Source organism: Protopterus annectens, chromosome 8.part0, assembly GCF_019279795.1.
Source record: "Protopterus annectens isolate FY-2018-M chromosome 8.part0, PAN1.0, whole genome shotgun sequence".
NCBI classification, from domain to species: Eukaryota; Metazoa; Chordata; order Ceratodontiformes; family Protopteridae; genus Protopterus; species Protopterus annectens.
The window spans coordinates 1,969,706,326-1,969,729,949 of record NC_056741.1 but is presented as its reverse complement, the minus strand read 5'-3'; the positions used below and the strand labels follow the sequence as shown (position 1 = coordinate 1,969,729,949).

The 23,624-nt window shown below is 43.8% G+C and overlaps 1 protein-coding gene across 1 annotated transcript in view; it reads left to right on the top strand.

Moving 5' to 3' along the window:
• POLR2C (RNA polymerase II subunit C) overlaps positions 1–23,624 on the top strand; it is a 455,631-nt gene that overhangs the window by 385,166 nt on the left and 46,841 nt on the right. Inside the window, exon 7 of the mRNA XM_044081501.1 lies at positions 8,006–8,174. Coding sequence (XP_043937436.1) covers positions 8,006–8,174 — 169 coding nt within the window. The remainder of the gene's footprint in view (positions 1–8,005; positions 8,175–23,624) is intronic.

Sequence of the window (23,624 nt, the reverse complement as noted above, 5' to 3'; positions counted from 1 at the left end):
TAAGAAGCGTTAAGAAAAATTGTTAAAGTACAAGCAGGATGAGTCGTCCGTTACGGACGCCGGTTCTTTAGAAACTACGGTGGAATCTGTGGATCCGGCCGAGGTTTCAGCTGAGTCTCAGGGGGAGCCTTTAGTTTTGCAGGATGTGGCCTCTCAGGAGTCGGGGCAGGCTGAGGGGGCCTCTCCGGTCTCTGTAGTCCCTTCTTTGCATAGGGTGGTTAGGCCTTCTACTTCTGTCTCTAAGGTTCCTTCCAAGGTCAGGCCTGGTTTATCTTCCTCTGGCGTCAGCCCTAGTTCTGCAGGTTCTGTACCTAAGAAGCATATGCTGAAAATGGCAGAAGATTTAATTACCTTAATCAGGGGTTCTTTACCTCCTCCAGATAAGAGGCCTAGGGTGGAGCCAGAGGTGGAAGGATTGGAGCATTCCTCAGATTATTCGGAGTCTTCGGCTGAAGACATTCAGGATTTTCCTCCTTCTTCTGATTCGGATGCAGAGGATTCTACTCCTTCTGCTTCCCCACCAGAGGATTTTTCTTTTTCTGAAACCCTGCATTCCATGAGAGAGCATTTTAAGTGGGAAGGTCAGGATTTCTCAGATTCTAGAAAGAGGCTTAGGGAATTTTTGTTTTTACCACAGCACAGGCCCTTGGCTATACCCCCTGTTTTGGATGTTGTTCAGGATGTTTTCTCTGAAGCTTCCCTTAATCCTGATTCTTTGCCTCCAGCCCCGGTCAAGCCAGACAGGTATTACAGAGTGCCTGAGGCTCATAAATATTTGTATAAGAGCCCGAGAGCTGACCCGGAAACCATTAGCCAGGGTCCTAAGGGTGTCAGGGCTTCTGTTGTAAAGAATCCAGTTCCTATGGATAAAGACTCTAGAGCTTTGGATAGGTGGGGTAAAAAAGTATATACCTCTTCCACTCTAGCAATGAGGGCTTTGAATTGTCAGTTTCATATGCTGAAGTACCAGAATTTTCTCCTAAGTCAGTTGAAATCTAAGGTGGATGCTCTGGCAGAGGGCATTGAGTGTAAGGAATTGCAGGATTTAGTTCATGCCTCTGATCAGGTGGGTAAGCATTCTTTGCAGTGTGGTTTCGATGCTCTTCAGGCCTCTTCCAGGGTGGCTGCCACTGGATCAGTTATTCGTAGGCACGCCTGGCTTAAGGATCAGAACTTGTCAGAGCATGTTAAAGCTCGAATTTTGGATGCTCCCCTTCAGTCTGAAGTTCTGTTTGGTTCACCTGTGGAATCAGTTTTGAAGAAAATGGAAGACAAAGCTAAGTCTATGCAAACAGTTAAAGATTTTTTACAGGTGCAGCCCCCTAAGTTTAGCAGAAATTGGCCTACTAGGGGATGGGCTTATCCTTCTTCTGATTTACAGTCTAGGGGCAGATCTAGGCGTGGTAGGGGCAGAGCTCAGGCTCAAGGTTCTTTTAGGCCTAGGACGTGGAGTTCCCCTGCACAATCTTCTGGTGAGTGCAGGGGCCAGCCTTTTTGTAAACAGACCCAATGACCTGTATCTCCAGCTGCCAGATCCCTCCTGTCTGGCAGCTCCTCTGGGAGGAAAGTTGGCACTCTTCAGGCAAAATTGGCTTTTAGTCACTCAGGACAAATGGGTGTTGGACATTATAGGTCGAGGCTACAAGTTTTATTTTCACACCTTGCCTCCTTTCAAAGGCATGCCAGACGTTCCTTCTCAGCAAAAGGTGGAGGCTCACACACAGATTTCTTTACTTCTAAAAATGGGGGCTATTCAGGAGGTCCCTCCGTCAGAAGTAGGCCTAGGATTTTATTCTCGCCTGTTTCTTGTACCAAAGAAGGGAAACATTTGGAGGCCAATTCTGGATTTGTCTATTCTCAACACATACCTGGACATCCCAAAATTCAAGATGTTAACTTTGCAACAACTTCTGCCTCTTTTAGGCAAGGATCACTGGATGGTAACTCTGGATCTCAAAGAGGCTTATCTTCACATTCCTATCAGGCCCAGTTGCAGGAGGTTCCTGCGCTTTCGGGCTGGGACTTTACATTATCAGTTCTCTGCATTGCCCTTTGGCTTATCTACTGCGCCCAGGGTATTTACAAAGGTCCTGGCTCCGGTAATAGCCTTCTTAAGGTTAAGGGGAATACAAATTTATCCTTATTTGGATGATTGCCTGATTCTGGCTCAAGACAAAGTCAAGCTACTTCACCATCTACAATATGTTATGGCAGTATTAAGGTGCCTAGGGTATTCTGTGAACGAAACAAAGTCCAGTGTAGTACCCTCTCAGGACATGTGCTTTCTGGGTGTGAGACTGAATACAGCCTCTCAGATGGCATTTTTGACCCCGGACAAACAAAGAAATCTTACCCTTTACTTCCAACAATTGGCTCTACGGTCCAGGCTGACTGCAAGGACAGTCCTTCAAGCCTTGGGGTTCATGGCATCTTGTATTCTGGTGCTTCCCAATGCCAAACTGCATATGAGGAAGCTACAATGGTATCTCAAAAGCATATGGACTCAACACTGCCACGATTTGGACACTGTCATTCAGATGATACCTTGCATCCAAAGGGAATTTTTGTGGTGGGCTCAGGAATGTCACCTAAACAAGGGACTCTCTGTGACCCGACCAGAGGCGAGTCAGATCTTAACGACAGATGCCTCAGACATGGCTTGGGGAGCACACTTCAATGGAAAATGGGTTCAAGACACGTGGCCTGCCAGACTTCAACATTTGCATATCAACATGAAGGAGATGTTAGCAGTCCAATTTGCTCTGATGGCTTTCAAGGATTTACTTCGCCCAGGACAAGTGTTGATTCAGACAGACAACACAACAGTCATGTGGTACATCAACAAGCAGGGGGGTACCCATTCATACCCTCTTTGCAGACAAGCTATGATTTTATGGGAGACTTCTCTCAGTTTGCACCTCACCCTTCAGGCAAGGTTTCTGCCAGGGGCACAGAACTTCTTAGCAGATGTTTTGAGCAGACAGATGGTGGATCCCCACGAGTGGAAATTGGATCCTCATGTTTTTCAACAGTTGACGGTGGCATGGGGGACTCCAGACATAGATCTGTTCGCTTCTCCACTGAATTACCAACTGCCAAAGTTTTGCACAAAGCTGTTTCACCCAAAAACTTGGAAAGTAGATGCTCTATCATTCAGTTGGAACAACCTTCACGTTTATGCCTTCCCTCCTCTGCCTCTCCTTCCCAAGGTGCTCCTGAAGGTCAGGCAGGACAAGCCTTGCATGATTCTGATAGCTCCAGATTGGCCACGGCAGCACTGGTACCCTCTGCTGAGGACTTTAGTACGGGAGCCTCCTTGGCCTTTGCCATTAATTCCAAACCTTTTGTCCCAGGCAAGCAATCATTTCCGCAATGTCAGGGTTCAGTCCCTACATCTGACAGCCTGGCGTATTCTGTTTTAGACCCTGGGGGGTCGCAGCTTCCTCAACAAGTTTTGAATGTCATTTTGGAGGCCAGACGGCCTAGTACAAGGAAAGTTTATGCTGATAAATGGAGGAGATTTTTCTTTGGAGCGAAACAAAAGCTTTGATGTTTCAGTGCCTAATTTGAGTGTTTCACTTCAGTATCTTACAGAATTATTAGACAAGGGTTTGTCTTTCTCCTCTGTAAAAGTTCATGCTGCAGCCATTTCTGCTCACTATGACTGTGACCCACCATTATTCTCTCACCCTTTGTTCAAGCAATTTCTTAGAGGGGCAAAGAACATAAGACCCCCACGTAGAGCTCCTACTCCTTCCTGGGATCTCAATTTTGTGTTGGAAAAGCTCACTTTATCTCCTTTTGAACCTGCAGCTACTTCAGAGTTGAAGTTTTTGTCTTGGAAGACTGCTTTTTTGTTGGCCATTATGTCTGCTAGAAGGGTATCTGAATTACAGGCTCTAATGGCAGTTGAACCCTTCCTGATATTCCATAAGGATAGGGTCTCACTACGTACTAATCCTACTTTTATGCCTAAAGTTGTTTCTAATGTGGCCTTAAACCAATCTATTCATCTGCCTACATTTTATGCTGATCCCCAAAATAAGGGGGAGAAAATTTTGCATTCTTTGGACATTCACAGGCAGTTACGTTATTATTTGAGCAGAACTAAAGGGTTCAGGCAGTCCCAACAGTTATTCATTTCTTTTGCCTTGGGATCTCAAGGAAAGCCTGTTACAAAACAAACTATTTCTAAGTGGATTGGGCATTGCATTGCCTTCTGTTATTCTCATCATGGTAAGGAGGTTCCGGCTGGAATCAGACCTCATTCCACTAGGGCTATTGCCACTTCTACTGCTTTTTTAAGGGGAGTGGCTACTAAGGATATTTTGGAGGCAGCTACCTGGAGTCCAGTGCACACTTTTTCTAAGCATTACCATCTTCCTATTTATTCCAAATCTAGGGCTGGGTTTGCCACTGCAGTATTACAGGGCATGTTAGCAGCTCCTAATGCTATCTGATTATACCAACCTCCCATTACCTTTTGCTTTGGGATTCTACCCACAGGTTATGACTGCAGCAATGTGAGATGAAGAACATAGTACAGTTTTGTACCTACCATAAATGTAGATGTTCGAAGATCCACATTGCTGCAGTCCAATTTACCCTCCCTCCTTCCCCTCTGTAGTTTGGGGTGGCTGTGTGGTTTGTGGTGTATCTTTTGTTGCTATTTTGGTGATTGGGTATTTTTCGGCTATGGCCTTTCTTTTTAAGGCCTTCTGACATCTGGGGCAAGAAAGACTGAGGATATGGTGTCGGTCATGCGCTTTAGTACCACGGCGTACTGACGTCAGATCTGAGCGACCATGACCGACGCCAGCCTAACACTTTGGTATTCGGGCCGACCGAGGACAGCGGACTACCCCACAGGTTATGACTGCAGCAATGTGGATCTTCGAACATCTACATTTATGGTAGGTACAAAACTGTACTTTTTCTTTCTCAAATGCTATTTTCTGCTGCTCCAGTTTCGTAAGGTCTTCATGTGTCAGTTCTTTGCCATGGAAGTCAAGTAACTTTGTGACATCCATGTCAGTGATGACTAACTGCAGTTGATTACCAGTATCAACCACAACTTGCCTGGCTTCAGCAATGTCATCTGTAAAAGCCTGTAAAGCGGGTGCAAGTTGTGGACACAATTTGTTCTACACTCCTTTCATATTTGACTGCTTTACGTCATCTCAAGAATCAGCAATATTTTTGATGGCATCATAGATGTTATAATTCTTCCAGAACTCCTTTAAGGTCATCGCATTATCTTGAGTATCCTTGACAGCTTGTGAGAAGGTCCGCTGTAGATAATAGGCCTTAAATGAGGCTATTATTCCCTGATCCATTGGTGAAGTAGCGATGTGGTGTTGGGCATAAAAATACAACCTTTACATTGGAGTGGAAGTCATCCAAACTGTGTGGATGTCCAGGTGCATTGTCAAGTAGAAGGAGAATTTCGAAAGGAAAAATCACCAGAAGCGTTACCCCCAAGCAATATTATTAGCCTATCTTTTGCTGCCTTATGCCCTACTGTACTTTTTTTCTGTTTTGAAATGTAGGTCCTTTCAGGCATTTTCTTCCAAAATAAGCCAGTGATGTCTACATTAGATATTTGGTCTGGCAAATAACCTCCCTCTTCAATAATTTTTTCCAACATTTTAGGAAAATCCCTTGCAACACTTGCATCGGCACTTGCCGCTTCACCTTGAGTTTTAATGTTATGTAAATTAGCTCTCATTTTAAAACGATGGAACCAGCCCCTACTCGCAAACAGTTGTTCACCACTCCCCCCTGCACATGCTTGCTCAAGCAGCTTTTAAATCATTGAAAAGGCTTCAAGCCTTTTTCTTACAGGAATAAAAGTCTAATGGGGATATTCATCTGAGTTTGGTCTTCGATCCAAATTAGCAGTAGCCATTTCATCTCAAGAATTAAACCACTGCATTGCTTTGTAATCTTAGCTTTCATCGGGGCATGGCCTTTCACATGATTCATTATTCTTGCTTTGTCTTTTAAAATTGTTCCAATCTTTGACCGGCTGTAGCCTAATGCCTTTCCAATGACAGATGGTGCTTCCTCCTCTCGCATCTCTTTATTATGTCCACTTTATTTTCCGGGGTGATTGCTTTCCTTTTCTTTGGCACATCACCAGCACGTGCCTCGAATTTATGTTTTGGAGGCATGGGTCACGATGTCACCAGTGCTGAAGTTCACAAAAGTGTCTGGCTGCAGTACAGCAGAGTACTAAAGGGAGCTCCATAGGATACACGTACAGTACTGGAGTCTGCAGCCAGACACTTCTCAGGTCTGATTGGTCAGTACTACCACTGTCTACATCTAATTAACATTTCAATTCAGCTGATGTAAAGCAGTATTTTCCAAACATTCCCTTGTTTTATCCAAATAATAGTACCAAAAAATGCAATACAGTACAGTAGAATGTTCAAAAACTGTTAAGCTTACCTCTACAGGCATCACCAACTAATGTTTTTCACTCTTTCCTGAACTTTCAGACCTATACCAGACCTCTGTCTCCTAGACCCTAGTGAGCTGCGTTGTCATTTGCCCATTCTACTGTACAGTACGGTAATTGCTTCAATACTGTGTACTGTACAAGCCAGCAGTCTTGACCAATCAGATCACCAACGCAGCAGTCTCTTAACCAGTCAGATCTCTTGTTCTCTAGGAAGGCGGAAGTAACTCTCTAGCAAGACTTGCAAACAGTTTCATGAACGTGGAAAACAGAGAAGGAAAGCAGCACAGAATTCATTCAGGTAAAATTTGGGCAACTTTACACAGTTCTTTATTTATTTCAACATTATTTCTGACATTGCGTCAGCCTGTTCGTATCTATGGGTTGTCTGCATGTCAGATGTCCATAATCCGGGAACTGCCTTTATTAGAATTGTCAGTCTGCTTTGTGTATAATTTTAATTGTTACATTCTGCATGTCAGATTGGCCATTGGCTTTCCATGGGGTTGGTACATGTAGAAGGAGGGGACCTATCCTCCAGTCTGACTGTCACTGTCATTTTCCATATGCATGGTGAACTGATGGAAATTGACAGTGTAAATTTTCTAAATGTGGTGGTCTGGAAGATCAAATATTGTGATAGGTATTTCACCTTTTGTGTCTGTGTCCACATAGCCATCAACTAAGTAAGCGCAGCTTAGTGCCCTGTGGTGTAATAAACATTGGTGAGATACATGCTTCATATTTCTTTTTGCAAGTTGACAATATAATACAGTGGAAAATTTCTTTAGTGTCACTTCAGTAGTGCTGTCCTCCTTTAACTGGAGAGAGGTTCTCTATGGTTATATCAGACTGCTCACCACCTTGTAGTCAGCGGGTCTATATTATAATCTCGAAGGTTTAAAATTTCGAATCCCTAAAGATTGAACTTTAGTGATCGAAGTCTTAAACCATTGAAACCTAAAAAAATGCTAAATAAAACAACAAAAAAACTAAATATTGTGTAGGCAGGGGGGAAAGCCCCCCCGCATCCCCCATGTGAGGGGCTGTGCCCCCACACCCCCCCTACTTAAATATACCAACTCTGAGAATGCAGTACATTGAAGTAAAAGGAAATCTACCCATACAGAGATTTTCCATTTAAACATTCGATGTAGTGCGCTTCTGCTATTCTTGTGTCGACAATATCGTATTCAATATTGTCCGACTTAAAGATTTTAATATAGACCCGTAGTCAGCTGATTAACGTTAACCTTCATTCATGAGGGTATGCAGAGTCTCTGTATCTAACTCGCTAGACACACACACACACACACACACACACACACACACACACACACACACACAGACACACACACGCGCACTTTGCATTTATGTATAATATTATCAATACGTGTATGCAAAGTCGACTTGAATATTTTCGTTTCTTCTAAATGTCAGGAAAGTATCGTTCATTCTTGTATATTCATTGCCTAACTTGTGTAGTTACTAAAATAAGCACGTCTTAAGATTCAGTTTTAATTATCTTCTTCCCATTTTTAGATATTCTTATTGTAAAGCTGCGGAAAGGTCAGGAACTCAGACTTCGAGCATATGCTAAAAAGGGGTTTGGAAAAGAACATGCGAAGTGGAACCCCACAACTGGCGTTTGCTTTGAGTACGATCCTGATAATGCGCTACGGCATACAGTCTACCCAAAGCCTGAAGAATGGTATGTTGGCAGCTGCTGCTCTTGGACATACTGCTGTGATATGTAGTTGACTGCTACAGTTACTTAAGTTTCAGTTGTGTATGTTTGTAGTAAAAAAATTACCAGAAAAAATGTGCAGAAAAGTTTTGCAGGCTCTGATCACCTCCTACAGATTGTTTAGCTGTGCACTGAAAAGGTACAAGAAGTCTTGACACATCCCCTTCTGTTGCAGTTTATCAGATTTCTTCAAAATAAAAGAAGCACATCAGGTGGAAGAACTGTAAGAACGTCTTTCTTTAGTTTTAAATTTCAAAGTTGCTAGAGTATACCAGAAAATAAATATCTTCCATTTTGATGGTGCTATTGTAGAAAGAAAATAAAGTGGTGGTCTGGACGCTTGATTGCATACTGGCTTGAGGTGCAGCTTGAGAAGCTTGCATAAATTTTCAGGCTGACTTCAGACAGAACAACTTAATTTAGTTTTGTTTCAAAACACGCAGTGTTTTTTAATGCCAGAGTTTTTCTTCTGATTTGAAGTATCAAAAGCCAGTTAACTGGACTACAGCCGAGTGACATCTCCAGGCGTTTCTGCAGTTACACCCTACTGCTCCTCTAGGCGTCAAATATTGCCTGTTCATATTCGCATTAATAATTCCAAAACCATGTTACATACAAGGTATCGGAAAATTTTATCTTGAAGCATACATGATAGCAAACACAATTGTATTAATATATGACCTCTGTCAATGGGTATTTGTTAAAAATGTAAGGTGATAACTTCAATTTTTAAATGTTGAAGCCACGCCCACTAGGAGTTAAAGGTACACACTCAAAAGAGCTCTACTGGAGGGATTGAGTTAAATAATCAGCCCTTTCACCCTCAGCCATTTTTTTTTCCCTTGGCTACTGTTTTATATGCACAGAATGAGTTGCAGTTTCCAATTTAATGGCAGGAATACAGTATGAGAAAAGCATCTGGAGCACATTTAGTACCATTACTAACTAGAAGGTGACCAGCAGTTAAACTAAAAAAAACATTATAAACACTTTCTTAAAAGTTAAGAATAGCAATTCTAGTGGGTAGAAAGAGTAATGCAAATGGCTTGTATGTAAATTAGCTAAGCAGGTGATAGTACTTTAAAAATCAGTTTCAGGGTGATTGAAAATAATGAGTGTAGTGCATTGGCTGTGGTTAGAATTTATCTGGAATGTGATGTTCTTCATGTTTCACTGTTGCAGTCATTACAATTGGGTTAGCCTGCTGGCAGGCTACCCTCAGTCGGCCTGAATTCCAAAGTCTAGGTCCGGCATCAGTTGCTGTCGCCTCCTCCCTGACGACAGTGCGCCAGGGGTATAAATGATGCAGCCGACGCCATTTTCTTCAGTCTTTCTTGCCGCGTGGTGCCCGAAGCAAAAGCAGTTCGCAAGTGCCGGTCGGCCGACTCCTGAGGTTTTCGTGTTCGAATTTCAGATCCGAAGTCTTCACTAAAAGCTAAGTACCCCATTGGGGAAACTATTTTCTTGCTCCAGACCGATGTCAGAAAAAGTTAATAATTGTATTTCTTGTGGGAAGCAAATACCTCATAAGGACTTTCATTCTTACTGTATTCCTTGCCTAGGCCCTGACCACGATGTTGCTAGTTGTCGGTTTTGTACTAAATTTAACCAACGCACTATTAAGCGTCGGTACGATTTTGCATGTCACTATTTTGGCAGAAGATTTAACTATACAATGTCGTCAGATAGCCATCCAACTACCGGAATTCACAAGAAACACAAAGAAATGGACAGGCATCTGAGGTCCAAAACCAACGACGAGGCTTCTTCTAAGCCAGTCGCCGGTTCTCAGTGAGGTGCCTTCGCGGCCCCTGACAACCGCTACTTTAGACTCGCAGGCTGCTACCGACACCCACGTGGAGTCGACCAAGCCGCTGGAAGCTCAAGGTATTGGACCTTCGGAACCTATGCCCTCAGATGGGTCCGGAGCCGCTGAGTAGGCATCGGCTTCTGAGGGTGTTTTCAGACCTACTCAGTTATATGTTAAAACGACTTCAGCTTCAAAGGCAAAGACTAAAACACCTTTAAAGACAAAGAAACAAGTACAACAGCCTCATGGGCAGGCCTCCATGCCTAAAAAACAGATGCTCAAAATGTCCGAAGACCTAATTACTTTGATCAGGGGTTCCCATCCCCCTCCTGATAAGAGGCCTAGGCAAGAGACAGAATATGAATCTTCAGATCAGGTTTCCATTTCATCTGATTCCTCTTCTGATCAGGAATACTCTCTTCCTCCCTGTGAGGATTCTGATGAAGAATCTATCCCTTCAGCCTCTCCTCCTGAGGATTATTCTTTTGGGGAAACTTTACATACCATGAGGGAGCATTTCCACTGGGAGAGCCAAGATTATTCAGAATCTAAGAAAAGGCTCAGAGACTTCCTTTTACTACCACAACACAGGCCCCTAGCTATTCCAGCTGTGTTAGACATTGTAGATGTATTTTCAGAGTCCAGTCTGACCCCTGACTCCTTACCTCCAGCTCCTGTTAAACCGGACAGGTACTACAGGGTTCCTGACTCTCATAAATTCCTTTTCAAAAACCCTGCTGCTGACCCAGAAACTGTCTTATCAGGGTCCCAGAGGTGTCAAGGCTTCCACTGCAAAAAACCCCACTCCCTCTGACAGGGATTCTAGGGCACTGGACAGATGGGGAAAAAAGATTTACACTTCTGCTACCTTGGCTATAAGGGCTTTAAATTGTCAGTTTCATATGCTCAAATATCAGCAATATATTATGTCACTGCTTAAACAGAAAATGTTGATAAATTCTGAATGTGCAGAAAACAAAGAAATGCAGGATTTATTGCATGCAGCTGAACAAGTTGGAAAGCATACTTTGCAATGTGGTTTTGATTATCTGGAGGCCTCCTGCAGAGGGCCGTAGTTACGGGTTCTGTCATTAGGAGGCATGTTTGGTTAAAGGAACAAAATCTACCTGATCATGTTAAAGCAAAATTATTAGATGCTCCATTACAGCATGATGCTTTGTTTGGTGTTAAAGCAGAAGAGGTGTTAAAGAAAATGGAGGACAAAGCTAAATCTATGCAAACAGTCAATGATTTCTTACAGGTATAGCCACCACGATTTAGCAGACACTGGCCTACAAAGAATTGGTCCTTTCCAGTGTCAGACAGGCCACAAAGGGGCAGATACAGACACCCTAGAGGCAGATCCCAGCCTCAAGGTTCGTACAGGTCTAAACAATGGGGTGCTTCTACCTCCAAAACTGGAGAAGACAAATCACAGCCATACAGGAAACAGTCCCAATGACTTCCCGCTGCCTGTGCCAAGCACTTATCTTCTGGCAGCACCTTTAGGGGGAAAACTAGCACTTTTTTCTCAAAACTGGCACATAGTAACCCAGGACAAATGGGTCTTAAACATGGTGTCACAAGGCTACAAGTTTCACTTTCATACCCTGCTAAGGGCAAACGGTTGGCCAGACTTGCCAAAACATCAATGGGCAGTGGCACAAAAACAAGTCTCATCCCTCATGGACATGAGGGCCATTCAACAAGTACCAGAGCAAGAGCAGGGACAAGGATTCTATTCAAGACTGTTCTTGGTACCCAGAAAGGACAAAGCCTAGAGACCAATACTGGACCTATCTATTCTAAACACATATCTGGATATTCCAAAATTCAAAATGTTGACTCTACAGCAGCTTCTGCCCATGTTGGGCAAGAAGGCTTGGCTTGTGACTTTAGATCTAAAAGAGGCATACCTGCATGTCCCAATCGGACAAACATGCAGAAGATTCTTCAGATTCAAAGCTGGCTCAATGCACTACCAATTCTCTGCACTGCCCTTTGGCTTATCTACTGCGCCCAGGGTCTTCACAAAGTGCCTGGCACCAGTAATTGCATACTGCAGACAAAGAGGAATACAAATATATCCTTACTTGGACGACTGCCTCATTCAAGCAGAGAACAAGGACATTCTTTTACAGCATCTGGTGTTTGTAAAGAGATTACTACCATGCCTAGGGTACACAGTCAACGAACAGTAATCAAAACTAGTACCCTCCCACGAGATAATATTCCTGGGTGCAAGCTTAAATACAACTGCCCAGATGGCTTATCTCACGGCAGACAAACAAAGGCAACTGACTACCTATTTCAAACTGTTGGCAACAAAGGCCCAGTTATCGGCCAGAATAATTATGCAGGCTTTGGGCTTCATGGCATCCTGCATTCTACTAATTCCATATGCAAGACTGCATATGAGGAAACTTCAGTGGTACCTAAAAAGTGTTTGGACTCAACATTGCCACAGCCTGGAAACAATAGTTACTCTCATTCTCTGCCTGCAACAGGAGTTTCGATGGTGGGTGAAGGCCTGTCACCAGAACAAGGGACAGCCATTCAGTGTATCCCCAGCCACACAAACAACCACGGATGTATTGGATTATGCCTGGGGAGCCCATATGGCAGGAAGATGTATTCAAGGCACATGGTCCGCAAACCAAATGCATCTGCATATCAATCAAAAAGAGATGCTAGCTGTCCAAATACCCTGACAGCCTTCAAGGACCTACTTCATCCGGGACAACTACTGATAAAGACAGACAATACCACTGTCATGTGGTATATAAACAAGCAGGGAGGCACTCATTCTTATCCCTTTGCAGACTAGCCATGACTTTGTGGGACACAGCATTGACTTACCAAGTACATCTGCAGGCACAATTCCTGCCAGGAAAGATAAATACTCTGGCAGATGAACTAAGCAGAAACCTCATGGATCCCCACGAGTGGAAATTGGATCCACAAGTCTTCAGCATGGTAACAAGGAAATGGGGATGCCTGGACATGGATCTATTTGCCTCACCTCACAACTGCCAACTAAAGAGATTCTACACAAGGACTTATCACAGACAAGCATGGAAAGTGGATGCCCTATCTTTCAGCTGGAAAAACTTAACAGTGTATGCCCATTCCTCCTCTGCCTCTCCTCCCCAAGGATCTCCTAAATGTCAGACAGGAGAAGCCAAAAATGATACTGATTGCGCCAAACTGGCCATGCCAGTACTGGTGTCCAATCCTAAGGAACGTGTCTCAAAGCCCAGCCTGGACCTTACCTCAAGTGCCTCATCTACTGTCCCAGCAGAACAATCAGATTCTGCACGGCTAACTCAAGACCTTAAATCCGGCAGCATGGCGGATAATGTAGTCATACAAAACACACCTCTTACTAAAGCGGTGATGGGTGTCATTTTGGAGACCAGGAGGCCTAGTACTAGAAAATCCTATGCTGGACAATGGAAGAGATTCGGTGCTTGGAACCAGGCACAAGGAATTGACACAGCTGTACCAAATATTCCTCTGATTTTGCAATACTTGACTGAGATGTTGGACAAAGGCCTATCCTTTTCATGTATAAAAATTCATGCCTCTGTCATTTCGGCTCATTACAATACAGAGCCACCAATCTTTTCCCATCCTTTGTTAAGGCAGTACCTCAGAGGGGCCAAAAATTGAAGGCCTCCAAGGAGAGCACCAATACCTGCATGGGACCTCAATTATGTCTTGGAAAAACTCAACCTGCCTCCTTTTGAGCCAGCCGCTACAGCTGATATAAAGCTTTTATCTTGGAAAACAGCTCTACTCCTAGCAATAACTTCTGCAAGACGAGTCTCAGAGCTACAGGCACTCATGGCTGTGGAACCTTTTATCATTTTTTATCTAGACAGGGTTTCTCTGAGGACAAACCCGACATTTATGCCTAAGGTAGTGTCCAATGTGGCCCTTATCCAAACTATTCATCTGCCTACCTTTTATCCAAACCCACAGAATAAGGGGGAGAGAATTCTGCATTCTTTGGACATACACAGACAGCTGTGCTTGTATTTGAACAGAACCAAAGCTTTCAGAAAGACAGAGCGATTACTAGTGGCATATGCTGCAGGATCACAAGGAAAGTCCATCTCAAAGCAGACTATTTCAAAGTGGATAGGCCACTGCATTCGTTTCTGCTAGTCACAACATGGCAAGCCAGCACCTAAGGGCATTAGGCCACATTCAACCAGAGCAGCAGCCACTTCAGCGGCCTTCCTCAGGGGAGTACCAACCAAAGACATTTGTGAGGCTGCTACTTGGAGTTCAGTGCTTACCTTCACAAAGCACCATCACTTACCACTCTACTCTAATTGCAGGGCTGGCTTTGCCACTGCAGTTCTGCAGGGCCTAATAGCCGCTCCTAATGCTATTTAGCTCCAGCCTCCCAACCTTAGCTTTGGGATTCAACCCAGTTGTAATGACTGCAGAAGTGAAACACGAAGAACATAGTACAGTTGTGTACACTTTCCATACATGTAGATGTTCGAGTGTATTCACTGTTGCAGTCCAGGTTACCCACCCGCCATCCCCCATTTCTTTGCTGGAACTTATCTGTACTTCTCTGTTCTATACAACCTATGTGGTGTATTTGCTTGTAGATGAAAGCAAAATATATACTTTGGTGCATGCATGTTTTATTGACATATTTTTAGCCAACCCTTTTGGGGGCACCTGACATCTGGGGCAAGAAAAACTGAAGAAAATGGCGTCTGCTGCATCATTTATACCCCTGGCGCACTGACGTCAGGGAGGAGGTGACAGCAACCGACGCCGGACCTAGACTTTGGAATTCAGGCCGACTGAGGGCAGCCTGCCAGCAGGATAACCCAATTGTAATGAATGCAACAGTGAATACACTCTAACATCTACATTTATGGTAAGTGTACACAACTGTACTTTCCACCATGTGTGGTATAACCCCTTCTGAAAGCATGTGGCCAGACTAAGAAAGGAGTCTCTAGCCAGGATCTAGGGGACACATTTACCCTGTCTGAGAACCATGTGATATTCTTCTGGAACAGTTGATGATCTTCGTGTTTTACTGTTGCAGTCCTGACTTGTGGTGTTCCCACTGTAGAAGCCCTTGGCTGGCCTGACTATCAAAGAATAGTTTCCCCTCTTCCTGAAGCTGGTGAACACCCTGTTTGATGTCACTACATTTGGGTATAAAGGGAGTCAGCTGGCGCTATGACCTCAGTTCGTTCTTGCCATAGGTGCCCAAAGCAGTGTGCAATTCAATGTGTCGGTCGGTCTGCACCAGAGAAAGAAAACGTCTAAAGGCTGAGTACCCTGCTGGGAAATTTTTCATGTGCTTTTTGACTAATGTTGGAGAAAGTTAATAACTGTCATTGCTGTGGCAAACAGCACATAGGGACTTTCATTCTTTTTGTGCGACTTGTTTGGGTCCTGAACATGACGTTCCAAATTGTCGGTTTTGTGCTTGCTTTAATAGCAGAAATTTCAAGGATAGGGCTGAGATTCTAGGTAAACATTTCAGTGAGTCTTCAGGACACTCACTCACTATTTTGTCTGCCAGTCAAGCTGAAGTAGATCTCCCTAGGTGGAAAAAGGAACTGCACTTCAAACTTAGGGTCTCAGACAATGCTTGTTCACTGTTGGCCAGTCCTTCTAGGCTTGTGATTGTCAAAGGTGAGATGCTTTCACAGCCCCCTTTGATTACGCATTCAGAGTCTGATATGCCTCCAGGTCCCTCTACTTCCTTACAAACTGAAGGACTTAGCTCATTGGTTGAATCCAGGGCCAAATTAGCTCATTGGTTGAATCCAGGGCCGACTTAGCTCATTGGTTGAATCCAGGCCGCTTCCCATTCTACAACTTCCGACTACCACTGTAAAACCAATGATGGCTGTTCATGTCATCAGGAGATCACCTCAGCCTACAACTCAAGGCAGTCTGTACATCCAGGTACTAGTGCAGAGGTTGACCTTAGGCATAACCTAAGGCTGATCATAAAAAAGCTACACCCACCTTATTGCTGCCTAGGCCTACCTGCTTCCACACTCTGGCCTACCAACAAGACTTAGTGAGGTTGGCTGAGAATTTGATTTACTTTGTCAGATCCAGATGCTTCCCTTAAGCATTCCCTGGTAAAATAGAGGGATCCCACACCACAGGAGTTTTCTGACTGTTGTGCGAAGATTTTGATCACAATGAATCCACCTTTGAGGAGGGTGCGTCTGTTCTCCCTATGGGGATTCTGATGAGAGCCTTGCTTTAGCCTCGCCTCCTCCCAGGATATTTGCTTTGGGGAAGCATTGCATACCCTGAGGGAGCACTTCACATGGGAAGCTCAGGACTACCCCGTTCCAAGAGGAGGATTAAGGAATTCCTAAATCTCCCTGAGCATAACCCCCTTGCCATTCCCCTCATCTTAGAGGTCGTAGACAATGTCTTACCGGATTCCCGTTTACAACCAGACTGCCCCCCCCCCCCCCCCCGCCCCTTGAAAACCTGATAGATTTTACATGATTCCAAATTCCCACAAACACTTAAGAACCCTGTGGCAGTTCCTGAAATGGTGACTCAAGGCTGTAAGGGAGCAAAAGCTAGCTCTTCCAAACATCCTTTACCAACATACAAGGAAAGCAGAGCTTTAAACAGGTTTGGAAAGAGTCTAAACCTCTGCTACTCTTGTCAAGCAGACTTTGAATTGCCCCTTTCATATGGTGAAGTACAAGAAAACTGTTCTTTACCAGATGAAACAAAAACTGATGGGGAGTGAAAATAAGGCCCTCTCAAAGAAGTTAATGGATCTATGCAACTCTTGCTGTCAGGCGTCTAAGAACTCACTGCACTGCAGCTGTAATGCCTTGGAAGCCTCCAGCAGGGCAGCAGCCACAGGGTCAATCATTCGAAGACATGCCTGGCTGAGGGAGCAGTCCCCTTCCTGAACATGTCATATCCAGACTGCTGGATACCTCTTAGACAAAGACTTTCTATTTGGTCCTAAAGCTGAGGCTGTTCTTAAGAAAATGGAAGAAGACCAAGTTCATGCAAACTGTCAAGGACTTCCTTCGGGTTCAACCTCCTAATTTCAGATGGAATTACCCTACCAAACTTTGGTTCTTTCCAGAACCCTAGTCTAAGCCTAGGCAAAGGAGACCTTGTAGGGAAAGGAGCCAAAGTCTACACCACCAGCCTAGACAGTGGAAAGTCAACCCCAATAGGCCTGTGGAATCTTGTCCCTCAAGGACCTAGCAAGGATCAATCATGACTCTTGTGTAGCACTCCCTTCCTGCCCCCCTGGACAAGATTACCTTCCTAACTCTATACTTCAAAAGTTCTTGGTCAGGAAATACCTCATAGCCAGAGAGCATATCAGGGCCCTTTGATACCTGGCCTCTTGCATTTTTATGGTTCCCCTGCCCAGACTATGTATAAGAACTACAGTGGTGTCCCAAAAATGTGTAGTGCAATATTCTCAGTTTCTCACCTTCAAAATAAAACCACTTCCTTTTCTTAGGAAAGAGTTTGCCTGGTGGGTCCAAGCATGCTTCCTCAATGTGGGCCTTTCCTTCAGGTTCATACTTCAGTACTAAACTCTGAGGAGCCCACTACAACAGCCAGACTTGAGGCAGATGGGACTCCCAAGTTCAAAAACACACATCAACCTAAAAGAACTAATGGCAGTCCAAAAAAGCCTGATTGCCTCCAAAAAGAAATGGAAACCCAGAGTCCTCCTAGTGAAGACACAGTATCACAGTTATGTGGTACATAAACAAGCAGTGGGGGACCCCCTCATAACCCCCTTGCTGCCTAGCCATGGACCTTTAGGAAACTGCAAACTCCCTAGTGCTGTATATCATGGCACAGTACCTGCTAGGAGAAACCAATCAATTAGTGATCACCTCAGCAGTAGCCTGTGGGACCTGCATAGCCAAAAAATTGGGTTTGCCACGGAGACCTTTTTGTCAACAAAGAAAATGCTTACTTGGAAAAGTTTTGCTCCAGGAACCATAGGTTCATGGGTTGGTACTAGGCTATCGGCCCTAGGGCCTATACAAGCCTAGCCATAACAATTCCCTGGCTATTTCTTCCCACAATATTTACTTCCCTGGACCCCTGTCTAGCAAGGCGACTGATGTGATCCCCAGGGTGAATTTGATCCCCAGGGTGAATTTCCTATCTCCCATCCAATCATCAAGCTTCCTTTTGAAGAGGGCTAAAGAGGTGCTCTGCTTGACATGTATGGGCAGTCAATTCCAGAGTCTGGGGAGTCTCTGGGTCAGGAACCTATCCCTCCAGCAAGTTTTGGTCATTGTGATGACAAGGTTTAGATCCCTGGAGCATGTGGCTCTGGGGGATTGGCATTTCTTTAAGTGTAGCATGTCCAACAGCTCTGGGTTTGATGTGGCCTTTTATGTTAAGTAGAAATCGCCTCTGAGTAGACGATATGTGACAAGAGTGTAGCTGGAGTTTTTTTAGATGGTCAGCAAAGGGCATCTGCTTCAGGCCTGTGATTCTTTTAGTGAGTTATTTCTACGGCCTTTCCAGTTGTTTCAGATGTCAGGTAGATCCGTGTATAGCCACTTCATCTCTAAAATCTGGAACTCCCTTCCAGTCCACATAATAAATAACAACTCCACCACCCAGTTCAAAACACTACTCAAAACGCACTTCCTGAATCACAGATTATGTACCTGTACTACCTCTGGATAGTAACTCGTATGTCTCTGTTTTTCTAGCAATTAGAGTAACTGCTTATCTACTGCTTTTTTAATTTCTGCATGGGGTAATAGAATCACTGAACACTGTAAAGAAATCTAAAGGACAGAGTATGTCTCTCATGTGTAGAAATGACTTACGGAAGTTTTCTACTCTATCTTCTTGCTATACTTGCTGTTAAACACTTCTTTAACATGTATATGTTAATGTAACCTGTGAATGTTGGCATTTACACTCTTTGGTTAACTCACTGTCTTATATGTACTATACTTCCATATGAAGTATAAAGATTGTGTAATCTATATTTTGTTTAATTGAACCTTTTGGTTAACGTGTCTTTCTCTTGTTAATGATTTTATGTCTCTGGAGCTTTTCTCCCCGGGCCTCCACTGAAAATGGACATATATCCAGTTGGACTCTCCCGGTTAATAAATGTAAAATAAATAAATAGTCTTGAGAGGTACATACCAAACGGGGCGTTGTATTCTATAATGGGTCTGAGGGATGAGGACAGTGGGACAATGACCTCCTTTTTTCTGGATGAAAAGCCCTTAGTGATGAGGTGTGCCACATAGAAGGATTTCCTGACTGTTGTGGTGATGTGGTTATCGAAGGCAAGACCACTGTCCACCTGTGTCCCCAAGTCTCTTATCACACTTAGTGTTCAGTCTACTATGTGGTAATTCATGGGTACATGTTTTCTTTCCCATAATGATAACTATACATTTCTTGGCATTGAGCTTGAGCCCATGGCTCTAGCACCAAGCAACTGTTTCTTTAAGGCCCTTTTGTAGAATATCCACATAATTTGGGGATTCAATAATGGCTTCCAGTTTGCAGTCATCTGCGAACTTTGTTAGCCAGAGTCCCTTAGCGTTGGCCTGTACTTCAGAGAAGTAGATGCCAAACAAGAGCGGTCCCAGGACTGAACCATGAGGTACTCCACTTGTCTGGAGCTGGATTTGGAGTTGGCTACTTTTACAGTGTGGGTTCTGTCAGTAAGCCAGTTGGCAACCTATCGAGTGACATAGGGATTAATGAGGACCAAATTAAGTCAGGCTGACCAAATTAAGTCAGCCTGGAAGACTGCGTTTTCCTTTCCTGGAGAGGCTTATTCCTCTGACTTTCCCCCCAGTGCCCCTGTTATCCGCTGTATTGCTGAAAATAAGGGGGGGGAAGGGCCAAGAGTAATCCTGATAGCCCCAGGTTGGCTGAGGCAGCACTGGTATCCTGTATTGCTCAGTCTAACCAACAGGGAGCCATGCCAGCTACCACCGATTGTGGGCCTGCTAACACAGAACAGGTGCACAGTAATGCATCTGAACCTGCATACACATGTTGACAGCTTGGGTAATACCTTGATCTGATAGAAGTCGTCACTCCTCAACAAGCAGGTCCTGGACATTTAAAAGAAACCTAGAGACGTAGCACTAAGAAGTCTTGCGTCACCAAATGGAAAAGATTCATTCTTTGTTGCAGACAAAAGGGACAGAACCCTCATCGAGGTCAGATCCCTTTCATCCTGTCATGCTTATCTAGCATTTTTGAAAAAGGTCTGTCCTATTCCTCCATAAAAATCCACACCTCATTTATTTCTGCTTAGCTGCCTTTTCAACCTCCTCTCTTCTCACATCCCCTCATGAAACAGTTCCTAAGAGGGGATTGTCCACATTAGGCCTCCAAGAAAGCCTCCTGTTCCAGCCTGAGACCTCAATTTCACTCAGGGGAAGCTCATCCTTCAAACCATCAGCTTCCGCTGATATAAAATTCCTTACCTGGAAGACAACCTTCCTACTATAACCATTACCTCAGCCAGAAGGGTCTCAGGGCTTCAGGTCCTTTGTGTGTGTGTGTGTGTGTGTGTGTGTGTGTGTGTGTGTGTGTGTGTGTGTGTGTGTGTGTGTGTGTGTGTGTGTGTGTGTGTGTGTGTGTGTGTGTGTGTTTTGTGTGTGTGTGTGTGTAAAACATTTCATCATTTCCACCCAGACAGAGTATCTCTTAGGACCAACCCTTCCTTTTTGCCCAAGGTGGTGACAAAGACTTTAAACCAAACCATGTACTTGCCTATATTCTTTCTTAACCCTCAAAACAAAGGAGAAAGGAGCCTTCATTCTTTGCATATGCATAGGCAACAGCATTACTTAGACATCTGGAAGTCAAACCAACTTATTGTAGCTTTTGCCGATAGCTCTGAAGGGAGACCAGTTTCTAAACAAACCATTTTCAAATGGATCTCCCACTGTCTCTCCTTTTGCTACAGCCATCCTGGTGAGAAGCCTCCTGATGCTGTGAAGACACATTCCAGTAGGGCTACTGCTGCCTCTGCTGCCTTTCTTAAGAGTGGCCACCAAAGACATTTTGGAAGCAGCTACTTGGTTCTGTCTGCATACTTTCACCAGTCGTTACCATCTTCCTACCTTTTTCCAAGTCCAGAGCAGCCACTGCAGTTTTGCAGGACATTATTGCTTCTCCTTAATCCTTCCATCCAACCTGCTTTTTGTCTTTGGGGATCATCCCACAAGTCAGGACTACAACCGTGAAACGCAAAGAACATAGTACAATTATGTACACATACCACAAATGTAGATGTCAGAATGCATTCACTGCTTCAGTATTCTTTCCCTCCCTCCTTCCTCTCTGGCGTATGAGATAAGCTAAGACATTCATCTTCAGTCAGGGTAGCCTCCTTTCTCTTTCACACTTATTCTGGAATCCAGGGCACAAGACCCCTGACCTCAAGGACATACTGGGGGGGTTCCTACTTGTTGGGAGCAAGAAAATGCTGAGGTCGTGGTGTCAGCTGACTCCTTTTATACACAAACATAGTGATGCCTGATAGGTTGTCCTCTGTTTTCAGGAAGAGGGGAAAATATTCTCTAGTAGTTGGGCCGACCAAGGATTTCCAAGGTGGGAAATCCCACAAGTCAGGACTGTAACAGTGAATACACTCTTAACATCTACATTTATGGTAAGTGTACACAACTGTCCTGTCCTTTTCACATATCCTTTACTGAACTTTTTTAAAGTAGTTGCATTACTAGTGATTTTAATGGTAGCAGATGTGTATTGAGTAATTTGGATTTCAAAAATGTTTCTTGAGAGAGCATTAAAAAGAAACAGCTGTCCTGTAAAACAGGTCACTGTTTATTGTGAAGTCAGTGTTCCTGTTTTATATACTGGAATTGTTTGAAATGTATGTTATGACATTAAAAGTGCTAATTTAGTGTCCTGTTATGTCCTGATCAGAATGATTTACTGTGATTCAGCTTGTTTTCTAAGTAGCAGTCTTTTACCTTCTCTCAAGGATTCTTTGAATGAAAAGTATAAAGAAAAAACACAGAAGGCCATCCTTGATGGGTCAGTGATTGGACTTCATTTTCTTGAGTCCCAGTTTGGCCCTTTTTCCTTAGATGCTTGCTTACTTTGGTGTAGAAGGGGGTATGGACAGTGCTGGTGTGTACTGTCATTCACTGGCTAGATAACTGTGCCTAGTCCCTTGAGCCCACCCATTTTTTTCTACTGCCTGAACAGTTTGCATTTAAACCCTGAGCTTACAATGCTGAATCTCAAAATGTTACATTTTAAACCACAGACATGTACACTTACAACTACTTACTTACCTTACCAGAAAGCGGACAATATAAAACCAAACTAGGTTGGGAGACTACGCCCACCACAGCCCCCCACACACCCCCTAACTGTATGTACTAACTCCAGGATCGCAGTACAGTGGGGAAAAGGGCATATACCTTTTACTTCCCTTACAGTACTCTATATGCTGCCAGTGCCAAAACATCTGCCATATTACTTTAGATACTTCCCCTAAAAATGTAGAGACATACCCACGTTTAGAAACAGTATAACACTACTTTCTACATGACTGTTGGTATTCTGACAGTCGGCACTTTAAGTTACAGGAATTGTTTTTATGCCAAGCAAGTCACAGGTTAAGGGAAACCCACATCATGTCTATGGCTTAAAATTCAGTGAAACGAGATTGTCAAATGAGTTTTCAGTATTTTGTGAATTCAGTAATTTAGTCTTGGTCAAATGAAATTCTGTGAAATGAGTTTTCAGTCATTTGAAGTAGACCCATATATAGATATAGATATAGATATAAATGCGCATGCACACAAATGCATACGTGCATATCTGGCCAGGGTATCCGCTTAGAAAATATGCCCTTTCATTTTGTAGTTACATAAACAGCAAGATGGTTAACATTGTGTTTAGATGCAGTTATATTTTTTGTGCTTAAAAGTAATTTGTGTTGCTGTGAACTAAGTGGAGCCTTGTGGAAAGGTTCTGCTTTAAACTGTCTTCCACTTCAATCTGCATATTTTCCCATTGGTGATGCAGTACAATTTAAAGGTAGTATGTTTGTGCAGCTGTTGACTGTAGTTTTCCTTGAGATTAAAATCTTGCAGGACGTGTAGCTGTTCAGTGTAGAGACTGGTCTGTACATTAAATCAGAAGTAGACTGGTAGTGTGCTACTACAGAGGGTACATCCTGGTTGGCAGCTAAGGTTTGATTAGAAGCTTTGGTGCCTGTTGGAGTCTGCATCGGGATGAGAAGAGTTTCAAGCATGGCTTACTCGTGTCTACTGACGGAGAGATGGAAATGTGCATTCCTGATGCTCCTGGAGATGGTCTCTGGTGGATACTGACGAACCAACAGTCATGCACAGTAGGATTAAGTGGACTGTCAAGCCTTCCTGATTAGAAGCTGTGGCATCTCTGACTCATTGCCATCATGCAGTACTGTCACCAGCCCTTTGGGGGGGGGGGGTTGATGATTATGGCCCTGAGTGCTTCATTAAACACCTGGATGAAGCCACAGATAAGGGAGAGAGGTGTCTGGAGTCATACTCTTGCAGACAAGAAGAACC